The 24,745-nt window shown below is 41.6% G+C and overlaps 1 protein-coding gene across 1 annotated transcript in view; it reads left to right on the top strand.

The window, feature by feature from the left end:
* Positions 1 to 24,147, top strand: part of crppa (CDP-L-ribitol pyrophosphorylase A) — a 48,128-nt gene extending 23,981 nt beyond the window's left edge. The window contains exons 9-10 of the mRNA XM_023393384.2: positions 3,397 to 3,528; positions 23,594 to 24,147. Of these exons, the coding sequence (XP_023249152.1) occupies positions 3,397 to 3,528; positions 23,594 to 23,698 (237 nt within the window). The 3' untranslated portion in view covers positions 23,699 to 24,147. The remainder of the gene's footprint in view (positions 1 to 3,396; positions 3,529 to 23,593) is intronic.
* Positions 24,148 to 24,745: the final 598 nt, after the last annotated feature.

Here is a 24,745-nt window from a genome sequence, read left to right on the forward strand (position 1 = left end):
ACAAGACTCACTCACTGCAGATGTCACACAGCATTACTGCACTGAAGACACACACACACACACACACACACACACACACACACACACTGATTCACATCGCACAGTCTGAGTATGAGTTCCCCTCAACTCCTACCACTCTATTCTATTCTACTCTGTTCTATTATTTTGTATTCTATTTTTTCTACTCTGCCGTACTGTATTCTGTTCTGGTCTTTTATATTCTGCTCTATTCTACTCTACTATTCTATTCTATTCCATTCTACTTTTTTATTCAGTTGTTGTCTGTTCTATTTTGTAGTCTACTCTCCTGTGTTATATTCTGTTATATTCTAGTCTACTCTCTCTGTTCAGTTCTACTTTAGTCTACTCTGCTGGATTCTATTCTATTCTGTTCTATTTTATTCTATTGTACTGTAGTATACTTGGCTGTACTCTATTCTTATCTTTACTATGATGTTCTACTTTTCTATTCTACTCTGTTAACTCTACTCTTTTATGATCTGTCCTCTTCTGTTTAATCTTGTGACACTAACTTAAGTTAAAACAAATCACCAAGTGATTTGCTGAAGTGATTATTGATCATTCAAACAACAGAATATTGGATGTGATTTGTAACAGTTTTTGTATTTGGAGTTCCAGTTTTTTTTTTGACATTTTATCAACTAAATGATTGATCATTTGGAAAACAGTGGCAAGAAATTAATTTACAAATGTCTACATCACAGACATTATATAACAGATACGTCTATAAGTCTGCATATCTACAAATACCAATGCATTTAATGGAAGAGAAAACCCAGTTCTATCAAAAGATCACACAAAGTTTACTCTTCCCTCGGACTAACCTGATTTCATGGTCGCGTTTGAATGTGCATGGACTCAGTGTGAGAAGCCGTGACTACGAGAAACGTGAAGCAGCCCCCCGACTTTCACGGTTATAAGTGATGTGGCTCAGTTCAGGACCTGTAGTGTTTTTATTCTTCTCTGCTGTGAGATTGCACACGTACCTCGTTATGCGTCACAGGTCTGATCACATGGTAGTGATCAGTGCAGGCGTTATTGAGTTTGAAGTGTAGGTGGGAGCCTCCAGGCCAGAGAGGCAGACTGATTGATGAAGGTCACTGTTGCAAACAGTCCGTGAAAATGAGGTGTTATGTCTCAGAGCAACATATTCAAAGAGAGAAGCCCATGTTGTTGATATTATCACTTCATGTCTTCTGTTGTTAGGCATCATAAATCTGTGATTGATGTCTGTTCCAGGAGTTTTTGGTTCATGTAATCACCGCAAAAACAGCTTGTTTCTGACTGACTGGCAGGTTAAACTCATGTTAGGACACCTCAAACATGATTCAGTCAACAGTTTAACTGCTGTTCTCAGTCACTGCATGAGCTATATTAAGTAACCATAGCAACAATTGTTATGTTTCACACTATGTTACCATTTCATTAGCCAGTGAAACTAAGTTTGAATGTTCACAAACAAGCTAAATTAATAGAAAACTGAATTAATGTTGGTTTAACCGCTGTCTGCTGTTGCTGTTTTTGCCTCTATTTAATGCCAAATATCTCCTCATGTAAACATCACAGAACCAGGTTAATGGCTTAAACTGAAGGAGACACATGTGCCATTAAATGTATAAGAAACAAATAATTTAATGTATTTAAATACACAAAAATACTGTAAAAAAAAAAATAGTTAGTAAGTATAGGCTCCATATAGGCACTTAAACGTTGAAATGGGCAATGACTTGTTGCTCTCATTCAAGTTGTGGGCAACACCCCTTATAGTTACCTAGCAACCACTTTGTAAGAATCGGAGCATGCACGTCAGCAGCCGCACCTCCATGTCTTGTGGCCTCATGTCATTCTGGTGTTTTGAGGCTTCTGATGGAGGAAGGTTTGTGAGCTGAACGTTAGGGCAGCAGCTAACGTTGTCAGTCAATCAGCTCATTTTTTTTTTTTTTTCAGTTAGTCGATTAGTTCTGTAAAACTGAAAAAAAAAATGATCGCAATCAATAATAAACATAACATTTTTAATAATATTGAATATCCCGATATTTCCCGCCAAATGCAACATTTTTTGTAATATCACAAAGGTTTTGCACAGGCTGATGAGTCTGACCCTCATTCCACTGTATTGCTTTGTGTGGCAAATAATAACTAATCACTTAAACCTGAAACATAAAATACAATAATCTAATTACAGAATATCCCCATATTATCATTCACCAGGATATTTGGGCTGGACTGTAAGGAGATATTATTGACGAAGCCTAACCAGAGCCCTGTATTCGACCAATATGATATTCAGTCTATTACTTCATACGACTGAAGAAACTGAAAAACTGAAAAATTTACATTAATTAATCGATTATCAAAATATCTGCCAATTTTGATTAATTGACAAATTGTTCCAGCTACATCTCCAGTAGATATTCTTACTAGTTTTTCCAAGTAGATCTCTGCTTCAACCTTCTCACTGAACCTGCCAAATGGCCGAAGATAGACACGAGTGGTTTTAGTGCCTATATGTTAACGTGTGTAACTCAGAGGATAATATTATTGTTACTGTAGATGTAAATGATGTAAAAGATGTAAATCTGTCTTAATAACCTTTTTGTCTCCAAGGAAATCGCCACAGCAAAGAAAATGACACATTTTAAACGATTTAACCTCTGCTGTTGTGTTAACTTGTTTTTTGGAGTTCAGTAATTCATATTATTGGAACAAATACCGCTGTGGTATCAGTGTCTCATAGACTCAGACCAACCAGGGGTCTGGAGGTTTAACACCTGCTAATGTGCTGAATAATCAGTCTTCACACTTCACCTGATGACAGCAAACGTCTGATTGATATTCAGGCGTAAATGTTATAATTGCTCGTTTTGAGCAGATGTCTTGACACATTTGAAATGATTCTTGCGACTCTAACGTCTCCCTGTCACAGTTCTTAAGGATATATGACAAAATAATTGCGGTGAATAAATCATGAGGTAAGTTTCTGTCAGCGGGATGGTTATGGAAATACGATGCGCTCTGGATTCTCGTGGAGATGACACAGTAACGTGAGCCAGTGTGTCTGGATAATGCTGCCCTAATTGGGAAAATAAACCCCCAAGGCCCTAAAGATTTACAACTGAATTAGAGACTCATTATATCCTCAGACAGCACTGTGTATCAACCAACCTCTGTTTACTCTCAGAGCTCACACTTCCCAAACTTTCCCCCGAACACAACCTTAAATAAACATGCCTATTGAGTTGCAACATGTTTAAACCACTGCTCAAACAATGAGCTGTAACTACTCCAAAAAGGGTCATAATTGCAGTTCTGGTAAGAGATCTTCACGATTGGCAGGTGTTCTCTGATTGGGCGCGGTTGCTTTTGTTTTGATAGGTGCATTTGAGCGGTTCGGATGAGCTGTCCGTCAGCGGGGAGACGCCGGAGCCAGCGGCAATCGCGGACGTGGCCTCGGCAGCCAAGCTCCGAAACATCCTCCTCTATGGCATCCAGCTTCATCAGTCAAAGGTGAGCTCTCTGTGCTTCCGCCATCCTCTGCCATGTTTTCTTTTATTTCTTCCTCACGTGAGCGCAGAGTTCCTGCGCTGCATATTTGAGAGAGGCCAAACTAAACAGAATGGGAAATGTCTTTTAAGTGTCTCGCTCCAATATCTTGTCATGCTTTTATGCTTCGGGCAAGGTTGCTGTCTTTTATCACCCATCTGTCTGTGTTAGTGTGTGCTCACGCTTGGATGTGCGTCTATTTGGGAATAAATGTGTCATTAAGAGGGCAGGATATCAACTTTTCACCTTCCACCACATGTGTTGCGGAGTATTGTTTGAACTCAGCGCCAGCAGGATGAAAAGGATGCAGAGGTGCTTTAGGTTTAAAGCACCGTGCAAACTCGACCGCCGCGCGTGCAGGCCAAACCTCCGCAGTTAAGCTGTGTGTCATGGGAATCCTCGGCGAGGCCCGGCCAAGCGCTCACTGGAGTCATCAGGGTGGATGCGGTTGACCTGAAATCCATAACTGACTGCTCAGTAATTACAGGATTATATAAGGTTGAATTATTCATCCTGCACAGCGAGAAATGTCAGGATTCATGCTACCAGAGCCGTCAAGTCAAATCATAACTTCCGAGGCCAGATGTGCAGGGCAAACTCAAAGACAAATGTTGAATATTCATGCCACTATTGGCCTTAAATTTGACATCCGGTATGATTTATTTCCAAGACTTACTGCAGCAGTGTGACAGATGAGGCTTCTTGGCAGCTGGATCACTTCTCAAACCTCTGCTCCTCAGGCGGATGTTTGTGCAGGTCGGGGTTTTATTCAGTCCTGCGCAAAAGGAAACGTGAATCTCTGCGGTCAGCGAGTCGGCGTTATGCCGTCAGGCCTTGACGTCACAGCGGTCTCTAATGAAAAGGAGATGCTCCGTATCCCTGATAGCGCGGCGTGCGATATGCTGCCGGCCCACATGTGAGTTTGATTCCGCTATCGGATGTTGGACATCATTTGGTTTTCCTCTGAATTATGGAGACTAATGCTGTTAATTAGTCATCCTGCTTCAGCTCCTCTGAGAGAACGGGGGGGGGGGGGGGGGGGGGGGCAATAACGCGTGTTTCACCATGATAAAATGCTTATCGTTGTGAGATAGTGGAACAGCAGAACGCAGCCTTGTATAAATCACTGTTAGCTCTTTGTTATAATGAGGATAATTCCGCCCAGATGTCCTTATTCGTACTCGTGGAGATGCCTGCCAACACTTCCTCCCTCAGACGTACAGTATATATGACTATTGTTCATGAAGTTTGTTTTAGTTCTTTGGTTTTAATTAAAAAACAAACCTGACAGCAGGCAATCTTTGAATAGAAAACACCTGAGATGGTTTTCGGTGCTGTTATTCCATCATCAGCTCAGGCATCTCTGCCATGAAACTCACCATCTAAAACGTCCGGAGGATGATTTCATTTTCAGTTTGGTCACATGAAGGCTGACGAGTTGTGTTGTTTCTTGCAAAGAAAAGGTCAAAGGTCAAGTTTTCCTTTTACAACGTCTCAAAACGTCTTTGTAAGTGAAGCAAATATTGACTAAAGTCGTTTCAGTCATGCTGCTGTCCACAGTTTTCTACATACATACAGTGTGTTCGTCCGGTCACATTCAACAGCTCACTTTGATCACGTTAATAAGACACGAGCTACAGCGTGTACTCGAGCTCTTCAGCCATTATCGATTAGTGTTTGTTCATCTGAATACAGGTTTGTGCTTGTGAATAGATTCTATTTTTCCCTTTATTTGTGTTTGTGGCTTCGTGTGTTTATGTGTGTACCAGCTTCTGCACCACGGAGTAGAATAACACTGGTCCACATCATCACGGTGAGATATTAAACCAGTCTTCTGGTTTCTGGCTCAGTTTATCATGCTGTCAAACATGGAACGAACCGACTACCCTCACTACCGCTGAATAGATAAAATCTTGAATCTAGCTCCAAATTTCAGCTAAATTAAGAGTTTAGTTATTTTTCTTTGGTGCTTTTTTAAGTTATTCTTTTGGAAATAGTTTGTATGATATAATAGCTGAGGCTGTTTTCAACAGTTGCTGGTGAAACAAAGCACAATAGCCAAACCAGAGCCATAATCTGTGAACGATTGAACTGTGACCGCTGTTACTGTTTTTATAAAATGACTGGATGTTCTCCCTCATCACCACCACTGAGGAAGATGCATCACTCCCAGCTGCTCAAGCTGAGCTGCTCTGGAAACAGGGAGGAACAATAGCCTGACAGTTTAAAAATACGCCTACCAACTCCTCCAAAGATCACTAATTAACACAACGTATCTTGTTTGTTTAATCCCTGCACAAACAGAAATGTAAACGCAGCACCTTGTCAAACTGTTCCTTTAAGTGTAGACAACTGAAGCCATGTGGTCAAGGTTAGGAAAGGTTCAAAGTCATGGTCGTTATGGAAAAAATCACCTAGTTTAAGACATGAAAAGTCTGGCGATCTACAGAAGGTTGTGTTCAGACAACCACACCCATACATTCTTTTACATTGTGTGAACACACCACTGCTTCCTGCGCTTGCACTGAATCTTGCTACTGAATCTGCAACTGCAACAGGAGAACAGCTGGATGATAAAACCAAAGTTATAGGACACAGTTCGAATTAAATGAGATCAGGATTAGGTTTAAAAGGAAAAGTTGTCAAGCTGATGTAATATCACTAATATCACTACTTATTCTTCAAATGAGAAGAAGAAGAAGAAAAAAAGTTGTGAAAATATCAGGCAGCCACTGTGAAAGAAACTGAAGTGGGTAAATATTATGAGAAATGTGTTAAGTCAGTTTTAAACTGGCATCATTGAGGGTTATTGTTAGGCTTTGTGTCTTAATGAAAGCTAAGAAAAATATTTGTGCAGCCAGAGAAGCGTTCACCAGAACATGCTGCTATACAATAATTCAATATTATAATCAGAGCTGCATGTCATTAGAAATGTTGTAAATCCACATTTTACAAAAACAAATCTCCAGTCTCCTAGTGCAGTACTGTTCCTTCGCCTTGCCTGACAAACTTAATGATAACTCAAGGTTTAATAAAAAACATACGAAACATTGTTAAAGATAATCCACCGTAAACTCTGCGTGCCTTTTGTTCCTCCCTAAATGATTTCATCCTCAGAAATGAGTGTTTGTTGTCAACTGGACACCAGTGAGAAAAACAACCAGGGAGAACATTAAAGTGTCCCTCGCCTCTTATTATGTATCGCTCTGAGGAACTGTTGGACGCACCCACCGCTTTGGAAAGGATCGGCCATTTGGCTAATTGAATTTTAACCTTTTGACAGTTTAAATGCATGAGCACATGGAATTGTGTTCGTCCCGGGGAGGCTGGGAAAATGATCCACCTCGCAGACCTTTAGTGATGTCTATCGGGATAAAACGTGGGTTTTCTCAAATGAGGCCTGACTCTGGTTTCACGTTATTCAAACACCCAGCCGATGAGGCACAAAGCATCCAGCGGCGTGTCGCCATGCGCGCCACTTCGCCGCGTCAAGAGGAGAGAGTGAAACGGAGTCACGGACAATGGAGAGCCGTCTCTCTGAAGGGACGTGTGATCAAAGCATTTCTTTAGAGACCTGTTCCGTTTGTGTTGCTGCCTCTCTGAAGATGCCCACAAGCCAAACATCAGGTGCAGTAATGTGTGAAAACCTCAAACCGGTCTGAGGATGTTGACTGAGAATATTCAGACACCGGATCCTCATAAACTGACACGATGTTGTGAAAACGGTGACGGTATATACCATCAGTGTCTGCTGTGGCGATAGGAAGTGTCATTGGATCCCTCCTCGCACAGGGTCCTGGCGACTTGTCATCCGCTGAAAAGGGAGTTGTCACAGTGATATATGGGTGTTGTAATCCCTGCAGTGAGAGCCCTGATGTTTACCCAACCCCATATTTCCTCCTCCTCAAAGAGCCCGGACCGGGAATCCTAAACCTGAGAAGAGATTAGCCGGCCAGGAAGAAAAGAGAGGGAGAGAAAGGAGAGGAGGGAGGGGATGGAGGAAGAAAAGGAGAGGACTCTATAGGTGTATTCTCCCCAGCCTGTTCAGATCTAGGTCTGAAAGGCAGACAGGTGAAACCGTACACGACCCATGGAAGCTCTTGCTGTGACACCCGTGGAGTTGTACCCTCGCCGGGGTCAAGGGAGATCAGGGACAACTGCGGTCTCTGCGGCTTCAGCACACTCCTGACTTTTCACAGGTTAAATCTCACACTTGAATAAACGACTGGTCTTCATGGGGAGGCACAGTGATGCATGAAAGGAAACAAAGTTGGTGAAGTTGTGCAAAAAGCTGTGGCAAATAAGTTTACTTTCTCTACAAGCAGTGAGCCACAAAAAACTTACTCCTATCAACCTGGGGTCCCTTTATAAACCTTCAGGACGTTTGATTTTAATGGGATAGGAAAGAGAAAAATTAAAAGAAATCAATCTGTTTTGGGGATTAAAAAAAACAACAAATCACCCTTTAGTATAACTGCTCACAACTCGCAGATATATGCAACTTGTAATGAAGGGTCCCAAGTAGACACAGATTCATTTTAAGCCAAAAAGTTTGGGAAATAGTGAATTAAAGAGTATGATTAGGGCGACAACTAATGATTATTTTCTCAATTAATTGATAAAACACTTAGTCTATAAAATGTTAGAGAATTGCGGACGGATGTGAGTCTCCAGTTGCTTGTTTTGTCCGACCAACAGTCTCAAACTCACATCTATTCAGTTTACAAAGAAATAAAACAGGAAAAACTGAAAATCTGAGACATTGGATAAACTGCAGTCGACGAATGTTTGAATATCTTTGATTGAAAATACGATTAATTGACTGTCAATATAGTTGTAGATAAATTACTTGGTGATCGATGAATCCATTAATTGACTAATTGTTTCAGCTCTAAATGTGATTATATGTTTAAAAAAAGACTAAGAGAATACAGCCATGCTACTGTACTTGGACACAATGGTGCTTTGAGCTACAAATGCTAACTTGCTTTCATTGACAATGCTAACATGCTGATGTTTAGCAGTTATAATGCTTACACAATGAACTGCTTGGGCTGTTTGGAATCACATTCGTTTTGTCGGTATTTGTTCACCACTAAAGTATTTGACAAAATAAATTTTGACCTGGTGATGGTTCTAGATGAGGCGTTTAGGGATCACAAGAGCGATTGTTCATTGTAATCCACCTGGTAGTTGTTGAGAGATTTCCCACAAAACCTCATGGTGATGCTAGAGGAAAAGTCAGGGGACCACCAGAGTCATTAGGCTTCATCATCTGGGAACCCTGAATGATTGTGCAAGGTTTCACTGCGAGTCATTTGATAATTGTTGAGATATTCGGTCTAGACCAAAGTGGGTCGAGTGACTGACTGATGTTGCCGTCCCCAGAGACTCAAAGTGAGCCAAAGTTAATAAAGTCATTAACAGTCAGGTTTCCCTGCAAGGTTCCATAACTAAACCCTGCTCCTTTAGTTAATGCTTTCTAAAGGAATTACACACTCCTGGAGAATTCGCTAAATAAGGCGCCAAGGGCAAATGATTTCTCCAGAGGTCTTTTGTCCACACTTACTCTCACACTACATCTGTCAGGCGACGTACGCAGCTTATCCTTTAGTTTAGGTGCCACAAAGCAGACGGATGAAACCCTACACAAGCCACTGAAGCTCTTGCTGTGACACCTATGTATTTGCACCCTGGCGGGGTCAAGGGAGATCAGGGACGGCTGCTGTCTCTGCTGCCTCAGCACACTCCCGACCTTTCTCCTGGCAAATCCAACAATTGTCCTCGGATGAATGAGTGACTGGTGTTATATTTTCTGTGATGAAAGGGCATCGGAGGCTTTAATGTACCCTGAGAGTCTATCCTCGTTTCCAGTTCATAAAGATGAGGAGTTGTCCAGTCAAGTTCGACTGACAGCTAAGGAGTAAAAAACACAAACTTAAAGCTACAATCTGCAAGTTCTGGAAATCGAGCTTGTGCAAACCACTCGGCTCCTCCCATCCCTCCCTCCCTCCACTTTATCTGTCACACTCTGCCCTTCACTGACATCCTCGTCGTGTTTGCTGTCTAAGCTAATGCAGGAATCGGTAGTCAGCTATAGCGACATCTTCGTTTAAAGACAGCTTGTAGACCAGCAGCTCGTTTACTGTATGTATTGATTGACAGCCGTGAGCTCCCAACCCTGAATTGGGCCTTCTCTTATTGGTTAGAAGGGCGAGGCTCGGTCAGAATCTCTGGAGGGGAAGATCTCTGCACTGCTGCCAAGCCGTTCAATGAGTCTGGGTCATTGAGGCCTTTGACACCACCAATCCCAATCAAGATATGTTATTTCAACTAAGAAATATTATAAAGATACGTATTTTATCTTTAACTGACGCATTAGATAAGCTAAACCAAACATTGCAGAAAGCAGCACAGATAAGAAATGACGTGGCATCTCGTGAAACTGTTCTTGGTTACCCAAACAACGTCTCTCACAGATCTGGCGAGTCTCCTTGTTCTTGTCCTTGATCCACTGCACTTAGCATCAGAATAAAAGTCCAAAATCCACCCTGGCCCTCCGCACAGTTTTTCCCCTGCTGTTTGCCTAAGTACTTGTCTTTGTTCAGACGATTATGTCTTTAAACTTTATCTAAGATCCCCGTGGAAATGTGGATGAGAGCACTTGGCTCCCTCTGTGGAATCCTGACATCTCCATACAGACAGAAGCCCGAGGATCTCTCCCCTCCTCAGTGATGTATTTGAAGAGTGTGAGGGTCAGAGCCTTGGGAGAGACTCGCACTGCCGCAACATGTGCAGGATATCAAGCCTGATCTTCCATGCCGAGAGTGCTCCAGATGTGTGTCGGCATGTGTGAAACTTGACCGCCGGAGTTTGGCTCAAGGAATTAGACATACCAAAGCGGTGTTTACTCAGCTTTGATTTCTTAGATTAAAAAGACCAGCAAGCACACTGTTTGGGCTGATGTTACTTGACTCAGACTCTTGCAGACAATTTGGAAATGACATTCCAAGAGAGAATTAGTTTTACAAACAGATGGTATGTTCTTAGGCGGGATTATTGTGAGCCATCTCTTCACAATTAGTTTGTAAACATTCAATCAAACAGACTGAGGTCAAAACATACGTGTATGATTGTTTTGCCACTTGGTTTTGAGCCGTTTCTGACCACCCACAGTAGTCCTGGTTTGAGTTTTCTCTCGGCTCTTCAGTCAGGTCTTAGGAGAGCACAGCTCCGTAGAGATTATGCTTTCATTCAACAGGCCTCATCAAAGTTTGTTTTTGTGGCTTTCACCCTCCTGCTCTGCTAGTGATTTTATTTTCTGGCTGGGTTTGGTGGATGACCTGATGCCCCAAAATGCTGGTAAAACATCAGCCTATGCTGGTACATTTATCTGCTTTTCCAGTCACTTTGGTGAACTAGTAAGCACCCAGAGGGCATATTGTATATCTCTGCCAAGGCAGAGGAATCAGAATTTTTATTTTTAATAGCAGAAAATATTTTAAAGATCATAATAAGATAATCTTGATCTGGATCCTTTTTCAAAGATGATCTGCTGATTATCTGATGCTGGCCATGATTTTTGGAAAATACCTAAATCTTTTACGGGAATATTAGAGCTTTGAACAAACATGTCTTGTGCAAAATTTCAAAATGATTCAGAGTCATGACCAGAGTTATGGCCATTTTTGTTACTGTTGCTCCACCTCTAAGCAAAATGACATCAACTTTGTCACTCTTGATTTGTGCATGTGGCTTCAAACTTCTTCCCTGCAAGAATTTAACAATTATTGAAAGAAAACACAAGAATAACTTGTTTTGGAACTAATGAAAAATATGTTATTTTTAAAAATTTGTTGAAGATTGGATGAAATTTGCACAGCTAAGAAGATACAAAGAAAAAGCAAAGTGACCACATGGTAGAGCTATTGAGTTCAAACCGTAATCATTGAGCCAAAATTTTGCTTTCCACAAAGACACCAACAGCGCTCACTTTGATTTACAGTTGAGTGTCAGTTTTCATGTACTGACACCGCGCCAGCAGCACTACACGTATCATACGTGACTGGGGATTGCCTAATCATCTTAACCACAGTAACTGTTTCACTCCACTTAATGCTACTAAAAAGGAGAAGATAGCTTTTCTTCATCTTCCTTCATGTTGTCTTCACTATCAACAAACTCCACTGGCCGGAAACTTGTAACCATTTCCATCTCTTGGGACCCCATGTTGTATCTCTGTAGCTGCAGTAGCCCTGAATTGCAGTCGAAGAGGCAAATTTCATCTACAGCAGCTTTAGATTCAGAGGCTACACATACATCTGCTGTAGCTACAGCTATAACTCCTTAAGGCACAACCTTAAATCAGCCTTTTCTTCATTGGGTCATGACCCAACTTTCTGCAATCTTTCGGAAAACTATAAAGCACCGAATGAGACTTAAAGCATGACTTTAGTGGAGGTAATGACCGACCCAGTTTTTCTGGAGGTCTTCCCCAGCAGTTTGAATGTTCGGTCGGCTGGTTAAAAAAATGTGGGTATTGGGATTCAGGCTCCAGCGCTAAAGTCAAATTTCCTGCTCTGATGGAATTTCAAGGTAGGATTCGAGAAGTTAAATTTGGTTTTTGTATTTAATGTCCTGAAATGAATCATACAGTCCTGGAGCTTTCTCATGAAGAGTCGTGTAAAAATGATTTTTCTCACCACTTTCCTGTCGCGACCCCTTTCGCGTTCTCACACTACATCTGTCAAGCCACACGGCCGGCTATATCCTCCTGATGTTTAGTCTGCGGTACACCGTTATTTTGACAGCAGTACAAAAACACTGTGTTGCACCTATGTTTATATGTTTGACTTACGGCCTACTACGATTACAATCTCATGCTTGTATTAAGGATAGAAGTGAGGGCACTGAGCCTTGGCCAGGATGTGCGCTGCTGAAAACCCAGTTTGTAATAAATGTCTTGTTTTGTGAAATGTTCCTGCACCTGCAGCTGACCTCAGATGGCCTGGGATATAGACTGGATTTGGCTTCTCTGGTTTTCTGTAAATGATACAGTGTGATAAGTAAATGAGGCATCCGTGGAGGGTGTGTGTGTGTGTGCTTGTGGGTCTCTCTCACCACATGTGGGATTTGGTATGTCCCAGTTCATAAATCCCACCCATGCTTTCATGCTTTCATACCTCCTCAACTAAGGATCCATTGTTCTGCTTACTGTTTTGAGGTATGTCTTTCGGTGAGTTTAATTCAAACAAAGTCGTCTCTCACCAGAGCTTGTTGAAAAAGGTCCTAGTGAAGGGATCCATTGGAAATACAGACCCCCTCGGTGTCCCATTCTTAGCTGGGTTTAGCAGTCGTACATTAGACGTGACTAACAAACTGCTGTGTTTGCCCAATGGACGCCCCTAGACAGGATATTTTGGAAACCTGTGTTGAAAGAGCTTTACCAGTGTACCGTGAAAGGACTGTGTGGCAACAATTGTTCTCTCAGTGGCTTCTGAAAAGCAGTTATCAGTACAAAAGTTTGCCTTTTCTATGGCTGGAAAGTCTGAGGGGAACTCAGTCGCACAAAAGTAGGGTGGGATACAGACTTATTCATTTTCCTACATTACGATCCCTTTCAGATGAAGTGAGGCAGAGTGGGAACGACACGGGTATCTAAAATACAGACATTCAGGCAGCGACACTAAATACCTCGGCGAAATTCAATAAAACACATTCTCCCTGGAAACGCTTCATCTGTAAGAAGTACGAAATAATGCTTATGTCCTTGTCATCTCTGTCAACTCAAGCTCTCAGTCTCTCAGCTTGGATCCGAGCAGATTTTTTATATTTATGGCTGAACTTTTGGTGTAAGCGTGATGTACACTCTGAAGGTTGTTTAGACCCAGAGCTCAGCAGTAAATATTAAAACTGGCTGGATCTGAGTGTGTGTGGAGGTTTTCTCTCTTCTCTGTGGACTTCAGTGTAGCTAAAGCTCCTGAGTAAAGTTTGGCGGGATGATTGGTCGTCTTTGATTCATTTCATCTCAGCAGGTCATTGATGTATCATCTGCTCTTTTACTGTTCTTCAGTCGGTATCCAGCTCATTGTCATAGGTGGAAAGCACTGAAGCACTGTACTTAAGTGCAATTTTGATGTATACTCTACTTCTTTCCTTCTTTCTGACCACATATAATTTCCCTTTTTCCCCCCTTTCTTTCCTTTTTTCCTTTCTTTCTCCTTTCAGTTGATCTTAAATTAGAGATAGAGGTTTTCACCTAACAGCAAAACTAAACTGTAGCTACTCTTCTTCACAATTAGCACTTTTAAGAAGAACTGAGAGAGTAACTAAGTACAGAACTTTGTGTACAATACTTGTCTTTCCTCTATTCCTATTTCCTTCTTTATTCCATCCACATGTTGTCTCTTAATTTTGTCATGGATTTCTCTGTTAAATCAATAGACACAGACACAGAAATAAAAGCACAGACACTGATCAACCCAATAAAAAGATTATCATTGATCAATAAGGGGAGAAGGCTTAGACAAAGTTGGCAGAATCAGAATAACCTTTTATAAAACAATGAACAAGGGGCAAAGGAATAGATTGGTCGATTAAATATCGGCTTATGATTACAACCAATAGTAAACACCCATGAGATACACTGTACATACACGTCTGCTACTTGTGTATATGTCCTAAGACACAGAAAACCTAAAGTTTCAAAAAGACCTAAACCACATGCAGCCCTTGACCTCTTTAAGTATAAACAGCATGAGGAGAACTGTGGGTTTCTTCAAGCTATAAAAAGAGCACATCAGAGGAATCTCATGATTGAATTCCACATCTTGGTATTAGAAATGATAAACCAACCATTTAACCTTCTAATACTTTCACAATATCTTCCATCTTGTTTCTTGAACTGATCTGAAAACTTGAAAGTCCTCCCAAAATAGAAAGCTAAACTTTTGCACTTTTCTTCAGTTAGTACTTTTCTGATATTTGAGTATGTTTTTCTCCTGATTCTTGTTCGCCTCTGCTTCCTCGATCCCACCAATGACTGTGTCAGTTAGGGGTTAGAAGTTTCCAAAGATAACCAGATATGTCAGCATGAGTGGGGAAGTATTTACACAATGCAAAAAACATTTTGCTTTTAGTGAAGTATTTTCCCCTCGCCATGTTGCTTCTCTTACTAATGGGTTTAAGTGCTTCTTCAACATCAGTTCTTGGTAAATGATAAGGAAGGATAAGGATAATTCATGAGATAAACTGCACCACCTTGCCCTCTGTCTATAGCTCCCAAACGTGTACAAACGTAAACTAAAAACCGAGCATTGATAACAAGTACAGACTTGATTCTGAGGTTAATCCTGAAGTTAGGGAAAATTTAAGATCCATACGGAACGGGGAGAATTTGTCAGGCACAAACTGAGTGAATCACATACAGTAATAAATATTGTTTAAAAAAGAATCTGTAAATGTTCCTGTGATTGGTTGCTGATATACTGTATTAAAGTGAATATAACCAGAGCTAAAGCAAGTAGTCAGTTAATTGATTGACAGAAAATTAATCTGCAGTAATTTAGATTGTTGATTTAAGTCGTTTTTAAGAACAAAATGCCAAAAGTGTTGCTATTTTGGAGCTTTTAATGTGAAGGTTTGTTGGTTTTCTTAGTCTTCTATGATACTGGACTCATATTTTGGATTGTTGATCAAACAAAACAAGTCTGAGTCTCTAAAACTGGAAACAAATAAAGGTTTTCATTGAGCAGCAATTAAAGTTTAACAATGTTTAGGTATTTTTTCGTGTTCTTGCTTAATTCCTTCCTTCTTGAACTGATCTAAAAGCATTAAAATCATCAGAGCTGTAAATGAATAAAGGTTTCCATCTGACAGGAATTCTGCACTTCAACACTTTTCCTCACAATTTGTATTTTACTCGTGATACTTGTGGATATTTTGCTGCTAACTCTTGTTTACTTCTACTTTTTGTAATCCCATTGACCAGCCTGTGGTTCGGTCATTACAAACTCACGCTGTGCAGCCAAACATTATTCAAACCCACAAATCTTTATTTCATTTTTTAGTGGAGAACCCAAAGTTTCCAAAGATACCAAACATGTCAGACTGAATTTCAGGGAGAATGAGTATATGAGTATAAAACGATGCACGAGACCTCTAGAATATTTCCAGCCATATAAACATGGAGTCTTTGGTTTGAATATTTCATTCAGTGTAAATATTATGCAGCTTCCATAAAGAGCTGGAACAAGCTGACACAGAATATATATGATACTAGACCATGTGGAATAACAGGATTTTCCAACTTTAAAGAAACTTAAGGGGAAATAAAAACGGGCAGGTCTTTTATTGTAATTGTGTTTTTTCCCCACTGTGGTGTTTCTACTTCTACTAAAAGATTTTACTCAATCTGCCACCATTGTTCATTAGATCATATGAGTCTCTACTGGGCCTTAGCGCTGTAAAACTTGGGGCTCTAATCAGACTTTTGGACTTTGGAGTAATTGGACCTGTTACCCCCTTCTCTCTTCTCAGTTTAGCCCCTAGCTACTGCCTGTCTTCAATGATACACGGAGGGGAGGGAGGGCGGCAGGACCACAATACCCACCCAGGGACAAGCTGTCAGAAGCCCTGAAACACTATCCTCTCTCAGACCAAAGCGCTGGGTGTTTTTTAGCTGCATTGTATCGCTGGGATTCAACACGCTGGGTCATTTGGGGAGAAATTTTTTTCCGAGAAATTACTTCATCTATTTAAGAGCAGAAGTTAGAGTAATGCTCAGTGAAGTTCATGTTAGGTGGTGGTTGAAGCTTTAAAGACTCCCATAGTGGGGATTGCTGTCTGGATCTTAAAGCTAGTAATGATACTGCCCTCAAGTGGATTCTGGCGCTATTAGTATCGTAGCACCCTGATATCACAGGGAAACATGCGTGATAGTAAAATGATTTTTAAAAAAAGAGGCGATAAAAACTTTCTAAATGTTCTTGGCCACTTCGGTTATCGTAGCTGGTGTGACTCTAACAACTCCTTCCCAGTTCTCCTGGCTCAGGCTCAGCGCCAAGCTTTTCCATAGGCTGTTTTTCAATTAGGACCCAAGCACTCTTGGCATTTCATGAAGGGAACAGAAGTGGAAGCCCTCGGCAGCGGCAGCGGCAGCAGCAGTAATCCTCGGGGCTGGGGATCTCATGTATGACAGAGACGTGCAAATTGTCACCGTTGAAGGTCCTAATTACCTGAAACCTTTGAGCTTCAAAGCAGGTCCTTCTTGTGTGGTAGGAGTGCTGCTGTGCTCTGCTCTCAGATGGAAAAGGTTGATTGCATCTGTGGCATTTAAGAGTAGAGAGAGTTTGAGGATTTGCTTATTGTGTGGTCTGCTGATGCTCCCCCCCCGCTCTGTGTTTCAAAGACCTGTCACCTCATGGCTTGTCAAAATCCTCCCCTTGAAACAGTAAGCAAAAATAGAAGCTAATGATTGAAGTTCCATTCCATAAACCTGTGGTCACAGTTTGGAATAACAAGGCCGTTGCATGTGTTTGCGAATTCATACACATGGGAGCGATTGAGAACATTTTGCTTTTAGCTCCTGCCCGGTCATATGATTATATATTGCATTGTTTATGTATGAAAACAGTGCTGTCACTTAGTTCTGTAATACGAATTGTCTCTTGGACTGGAATCTGGGTCCTTGCTGCACAAAGTAAAAGTAAAAAATTGAAGCATAAAGCCCCCTGAACTCTCTCCATCTATGACTCCTATTCGCTGGTATTTCTCCCTCGATACCCGTTCATATATTGTTTGCTGACAGACTCTATTTTTAAATATGAAATCTGTCAAGAGAAACTATATAAATGCCATAGAAGCCACCAAGGGATTGGATGCGTCAGTAATCGATGTAGCAGGAGCTCTGCTGTCGGTGGAAACAAAAAAAAGTGTTGCATTTCAAAAATGTAAATGTGTCGCTTTCACATTTAAATGTGGCATAAATTACAAGTGATCGCCCTTCTACTAATGTGAATAAATGATGAAACCTTTGGCTGGTAAATCCTTTAAGTGTGCATTTGTGGCAGGTAATGATTATGAAGTGGAAAGTGAGGTTCCCTCACGTCTAATAATAGTAAAGTGAATCTCGTAAAAACAGGCCCTTTTAAAGTAAAACAAAATAAAATAAAATATCCTTCTTCTGACTGCACTTAGACTCTGGCACTTGACGAAATGTCTATCTCTGGAATATGTGAAGATTAACTTCACATTGTAAACAGGTGAGGAGAGCGTGTTAGCTCAGATAGCATCCATCAATCAGACTAATTCGCTTGTGGTTTTCATCTCACTGGCTCAGTTACGCCGTCGCTGCAGGTTTTTATCTCATGTCTGTCCAAATGTCTGTTTGTCTCAGCGCCGCCACAGAGAGAAATATTCAGCCGCAAGCGTTCGCTAACTGCTCTCTCCATCTCCGCACTCTGCTGGAGTAGACACCGGGACACAGGCAGTGGAAAACCTTCTCAGTCAACGCTGGAGAACACAGGCTCTGATGGTGATGATGATGATGATGATGATGAAGATCTGGAGACATGTAAATCCCTCCAGGATCATATTCCACCTCTCTCTCTCGCTCTGTGTGTGCGTGTGCACTTAAGCACAATGAAGTGTCTCCACAGTTTGTGCATGTGTTATATCTTTTGTATGCGTGTGTCCCAACACATGTATTCCCTTTCATGAATGTTTGCGTGCCCGTAACAATGAGCCAGTGAGCCGCTCATTAGCGAGGCGCTTTATTCATCCTGGATGACTCTCAGTGGAAAGAGGAGACACGAGCTGAGCGGAGCGCCACCCCCGCCGACGGCGCACGGAGCCCGGGTCAGGAGAGGTACCAGCTCTGTCCCGTCACTTGCTGGGGTGAACTGTGAGCTCATCCCTGAGCTCCTCACACTGAAGTCATATAGGTTTCAGCCTGAAAGCAGTTAGATATGCAAATGTCTGTGCAGCCTCAGAGTTTGTTGCTGTTCAGTAACTCTACCCTTTTGTCGTGCTTTTTTTTCTCCACCACATTTGAAGCCTGAGTGGCAGTTGTGACTACTTAAAACTGTGCCACGAGTCAATGAAGAGCTCAAATCGTATTTGCGTTCCACTGTGCAAGCAACTACTTGATTTAATGATGCTGTTTTATGAAGCATGATTCATATTTCAAAGGCTGCGTATCTGGAGTGGAAATAATTCAGCGCTCGGGCTTTTACACAGGCACAAAACTTTGATCCTCCTTGGTGATCTTGATTTGACTTTTCGCTTTTTCTTATTTTTCTCGTGCGCAAACTTAACTGTTTTTTTTTTTTGTTCTGCCTATAAGAAAACAGACCTCTATAATAGAGTCATTAGCTGTGGTTTGATAGCTGTAGCTGTCTTCAATATGCCCGAGACACCCGCGAGTTCTCGTGACTTTCCCATGGTCCCCGTCCATGCACTTGGGTGGTAATCGGTCGATGATCGTGCTCATCACATTTATCATCCCCGCGGCCTTTTAGCTCCTCCAAACACATGTAACATCTCAAATACTTTCCGTGTGAAGATGTAATTGCTTTTAGATAACAATCAGAAGAATGCTTTGATCTGATAAACAATGAAAAGATGAACTCAGATTTAACAGAAGTCTTTGATAACTCGCTCGGAGCTCCTGACTGATCACTGATGAATCCTGTGCATTATTCCCGAGGATATGTTGTGCTATCAGCCGCATTCTGTTGACTGATTACAGATGTGCCGGCCCACCTCTTCATGACTCGTAGTAGTGATTAAACCACAGAACAATGAGTTGGGTACATCGTAAAGAAGAACAAGAAAGCCTCACTTTTTTTCCTTTTAATCCACTTAATTTTATTCTTCAAAGGTTTTTCCCATTGTAAATATAAAAGCATATTAAGAAAGGATTGTAGACACTGAATGCCTCTGGATCACATTCAAAGCTATCATATTTAGATTTTTTTTTTTTTTAAATGTTCATACCCCCTTGTGTTGCTTTAATCAATGAGAAGCTGGAGTGGCTGATGTGTACTCGGGTGCCTCGGTTCCCCCCTTCAGTTGGTTGGTGTGGAAAATCCATGTCATCTGACTCCCCCCCCCTCCGCTGGTTCTGATTAGGGACGAGTTCTCCGGGAGTTCTGGATCCCAGGTCTCTCGCTCCCATTAACCACGGTCAGGCCCGATTCCACGCGCATCGCTCTCACACCTCGTCATCTTACCGTCCAATCCCCCGCACAAACTGGGCTCTCGGAAGCTGGTCAGCGGAGTTCGGCTGCGTGATCGAGAAAGGCCCGAGTGAAAGGGAGATTATTTTCCTCCTGTTGATCCTACACTCGGCTCCAAATGTGTTAAACTGCTGACACATAGTTGAGAAGCGAAATGCGTTTGGAAGCCAGAGCTGAAGTTCACAAATCATGGATATTTTTGTCATTTTAGAGGGATATAGTTTTAATCATTTTTTATTTTCCTGTCTGTGGATATTAGAACATTAAAAGCTTTGTGAAAAGCCTTCTTAAGCCGTCTTAAATGATTTTATTCCACTCTAAGAAAACCTGCCTTTTGAGAGCTGGCTGATAAAATCGGTTGTGGACCCAAAAGAGAGAGAGTGTCACATTGGTTGGTGTTTTTCTGGTGAAATAATACGCGTCAGATCCAATCCTGTTTTAAAGGATAATTACGGTTTATTACAACTTGGATGTAATTATTATAGGTTTTGGCGTTGGTTTTTTGATGTTTTGATGACATTGTAGTTGCCAAAGTAATAGGCATTTTTAACAGCAGACGCTTTGACATCTCAAAGCAGGAAAAGCACAAGTGGAACTAATGACGTTAATGAAAGGCTGCATTCCAGTTATGTGGCGCAGTTCACTGTCAAGACTTACACTGGAACGCCCGAATGGAACGGGGCCATCGTTAATGTCATTAGTCACACCTATGCTTTTCCTGCTAAAACGGACTACTGTGAAAAAGGTCTGCCTTTGAGGTCATAGACCGTAAATAAAGATGGCTGTAGCCTCTGTGACGTCACCCATAGGTTTCTGAAGAGCGGGTTTGAAGCTCGGAGCAAGCTGGTCCTCCGTCGCCATCTTGGCAGTGCCTGACTCCTCCCCTAACTCCCAGCTCATCCAAATGGGCAAAGAGGTGGGGCGTGTGTTGAGCCGAGACTTCAGTGAAAGCCTGTTTGTGGTGGACACGCTCACCTACCTGTCACTCAAAGCGGCCACGCCTTGAATTCTGCATAAATTTAAGTTTTAATAAAATTTAAACAGGTGAGTTATTTAAAATTCACCCCCTGTATAGTTGTCATGAATGAGGAAAGTAGCTGTAGAGACCAAAACTTTTTAGCAGGCCGTAAACGTGTTTATTTCTGCTGTAAAGTTGACCATTTTAACATGGGAGTCTATGGGGACTGACTCACTCTTGGAGCCAGACTCTAGTGGCCAATCATAGAACTGCTTTTGGCACTTGCGTGTGGGCTTTATTGTTCAGCCCTGGTGGTTGCTGCTTGGTTGACATCTGGGAGTAGGGCAACATCACTAAAAAGAAGTCAAATGGGACAAGACAAGCAGCCAGGTTTCCAACAAAACTCAGGATTATCTGAAAAACCATCACAGTTTACAGAACGACTTCCTGCAGCAGCTTTGATCTACTCTGCTAACCACAGACTATTTACTGACATTTCAAGAGCCTGCTCTCTAAACTAAACTTTTTGTTTATCTCCGACGTGGTGGATGATTTGACTGAACTGCTGAATTATTTCCAACCCCTCTGAACTTCGGAATGATTTAGATTCTTGTACCATCCGACTTGGTATTCACAATCCCGCCGAAATCCCGGACCCTCCATTTGCTAAACACTTCCCACAAACAGCAATCGTCCAATTGTAGCTTCCCAACTGTAGATAACTGTCCACAAGAGTAACCTGGCATTACTTCCAGGGCCAAGCAGCACATAGTCGTAACTAATGCATTCATTTCGTGTTGTAGTCTTTAACCACTGTATACCTGGATGCTGTTGATGATAGGCTAACGTTAGCAGCTCTGTCCTGCTCTTAATTGGATTCAGAGAAGTTTACACTCCTGCAGCCTCAGCCAGCGTTACACAGTATGCGTTACATCTGCCAAACACTCGCACTCGTAACGTTAAAAGAGAAAACACAACGTTCAGTACAAACAGTGAAAATAAGTAAGCCAAGCAAGGTTGAAGCTTCACACTGTAATATATGGACAGTGCTGTTCTACATTGATCATCAACAGGTGCGGATACTGACTTTTTGCCTAGTATCTGTTATTTTTAGCCTCAGTCTCTCAGCACGATATCATTCATTTGGAGATCAAGTGTGTATTTATGACTGTTTTCATGGGGTCCTGGTTTTAAATCTAGTGACGTGGAAACATGAGGAGTCGGTTGGAGGCAGCGACAGTTGTCATTTTAGTCGGCAACATTGACGGTCATCGGTGAGAGAACAGAAACCTGTTTTTGTTTACTTCTGCCTGAGATGTTTGTTTTAAAATTACAATGAATTTTGATGGTAAATCTGCCGCTGTTGTCAATGTAAAACTGCTATGTGGCGTATAAGAAGAGAAAGCTTGACACACAGAGCTAGAGTGAATAAAAGTGTGATATTTACAGTTTCCAGTGCATGAACCAAAGTCTATCCCAGGCCTTTCTTTTTTCTCTTCTGTGTGTTTTCACTTGTATACACTGTACAAGAAATGAAAATCTTTTTTATGTGTTCCCCTTTATGCTGCTACATCAAACGCTTTGTCAAAAGCCTTATTAAAGTCCACGACCCATTTATGAAAAAGTCCAGGTAGAGCATGAAGCATAAATCTATGTGAGGAACAAGCTGGTGGTTAAAACAAAGCAAAAGCTCCTTGAACTGTGGGGCCTTTGAAAGATGGAAAGCAGGTCATTCTCAGGCCTCATCAAGAAACTAAATCAAAGTAGGGAGTCACTGTGTAGCCGAGAGAATGAAGTCAGGGGAGTGAAAACCATTAAAAGTGCATTGTGCAGGCGGTTTGTGGAGGAAAAAAGAAGAAAGAGATACAGAAGAGAGGAATCACGACAGCAAAACAACCACAACAGTGGAGCTTGACTTAAAGAAAAAACAGACTGAGCGACTGAGAGAGTGTATGGTCTCCTTTTGTCTTAACGTGTGGTTTAGCGTAGATCTGTCTAATATCATGCACCATAAATCTCAAAGTAGGCCTCATTGGTTCACAGGCTTCAGAGTTCTTGACATTAACACAAATTTGTGGGGAAAAAAAAGAAAAAGAAAGTTAAAGTGCCTCAATTCTGTGGCATTTTTCTTTCCCCTCCTTTGGAAAATTGCTTCCGTATGTTGATTGAACAAGCTGTAACATAACATGGGAGTCACGAAAATCCTCCTCCAGAATTAGTTATTCTTGCAGTCAGATTAAATGCGGTAGATTCAGATTGCCGTCCAACTCGTACAGTGGTTGTTTGACCTCACACTGCAGGGGTCAGGAGGTGAGGACATGAAAGGAGCATCCGGGATGCTTTTATGAGTTTCGGTCATTTTTTTTTTTAAAAGCTAATGCTAAATTTATAAAATCACAGACTTCCCTTTTCATAGTTTGTGAGTTGATGCTCCAAACCACTGGTGTTGTAACTCCCTCCTAACAGGTCCCTCAGTTACTTTTGCCATCACTTGAAGTGAAACAACATGGGTATGGTTTAACTTTGTTTACCGCTGGTTTGAACCGGCTGCTAATGCTAACTGGATGCTGCTGGCAGGCCCATAAAGTGAAGCGCTTGTACAAACATTTGGATGACTCCAACAGTCGTGACAAGGGAACAAAAAGATAAATGTGAACAAATGTGAACCTCCACGGGGAAGTCTTAGTTTTTTTGCTGCAGGATCTCACTACTGAGGTGACGTAATGAGCGAGGCAGTGTGTTGTTATCATGCCTGTCTGTAATTTTATGTTCGTCGACAAATTACCTCCCCCTCCTCTCTCTCTCTCTCTCTCTCTCTCTCTCCACCTCTCAGGACACCGAGCGTTGGGAGAGGTCAGTGTTGAGGGTCGCTGAGATCACTTCAGCCCTGATCCGGGAGAGGAGCCCCGCCCTGGTGGGACAGCTTCTGCAGGCATGAGGAGAAGCAGCACCGACAGAAAATCCCCTCAGCGTAACTCAAGAGCACTGCACGGACGAGACGATGGCGTTTTCTTCTGCTCTACATCCATCTCTTTGTCAATTACAGCAGGGCTAAAGGGATACTCCCATAATTAAATATTGCACTTCATAAACTTTAGGGACTTGGTTCAAAGTCCATTCCTGTTTATAAAGTTTAAAAGTTTATATGATTGTTTTCATAGGCTGAAAACAGTAAACATGTTAAATTGGTGAAGTGGCCCTTTAATAACTATCTACCAGCCAGTTTTAGTATTGGTTGTGAAAGATTACGCCAGACTTTACTGTAATCACCTACAATTTTGAGTCAGTGGTCTATTCTGAATGTGGCTGATTAGTAAATTGGTCAGTGTTTTGTTGAGGTGCACCAGTGGCAAATAAAAGAGAAACATCTCCTTTTAACTAAAAAAATGACTTGTTGCAGAGTTAATGTCAACTGATCCCATCTTAACCTCCTAGGACCTGGCGTCCACATATGTGGACCTCACATTTTGGGTTCTCTAGACCACAATACTAACTTTTTCTCAACAAGGGCCTGGTGACCACATATGAGGATATTATACTGCCACTCAGTAATCGAAATTTAAAACTAATGTCCTCATATGTGGACATCATTTTTCTCAGGTCCCAATCAGCCTTAATAGCAAAGAGAAATTAAAAATGCACGCCATGCAACAGTTCGGGTCTTAGGAGGTTAAAGGTGCTACATATGTTTTGGTTTGTTTCTGTATCACTGTATCTTCCAGAAATTTCTAACTTTCATGCTTTGGAGACACCTAGTGGTAGTATTGATAGACACAGCAATGCACACCATGAGAGTCACTTACAGTCATGGAAATATTCAGCACAGAGGGGCTTTAAAAATGGCTAGAAACTAATGAGACCACTGTTGAGATAATTGTTAGTCACCTGTTGGGCTCAAAAGAAATTGCTTTCCAATTTAAAGATTTAAAGAAATGGGACACATCAAAGCTTTTTTTCAGTTTTTAAATGTTTGGCAACTTATGGT

The sequence above is a fragment of the Seriola lalandi genome, unplaced genomic scaffold, assembly GCF_002814215.2.
Source record: "Seriola lalandi dorsalis isolate HSWRI2012SDOR001 ecotype SW California unplaced genomic scaffold, Sedor1 jcf7180002054934, whole genome shotgun sequence".
In the NCBI taxonomy this organism is placed as follows: Eukaryota; Metazoa; Chordata; class Actinopteri; order Carangiformes; family Carangidae; genus Seriola; species Seriola lalandi.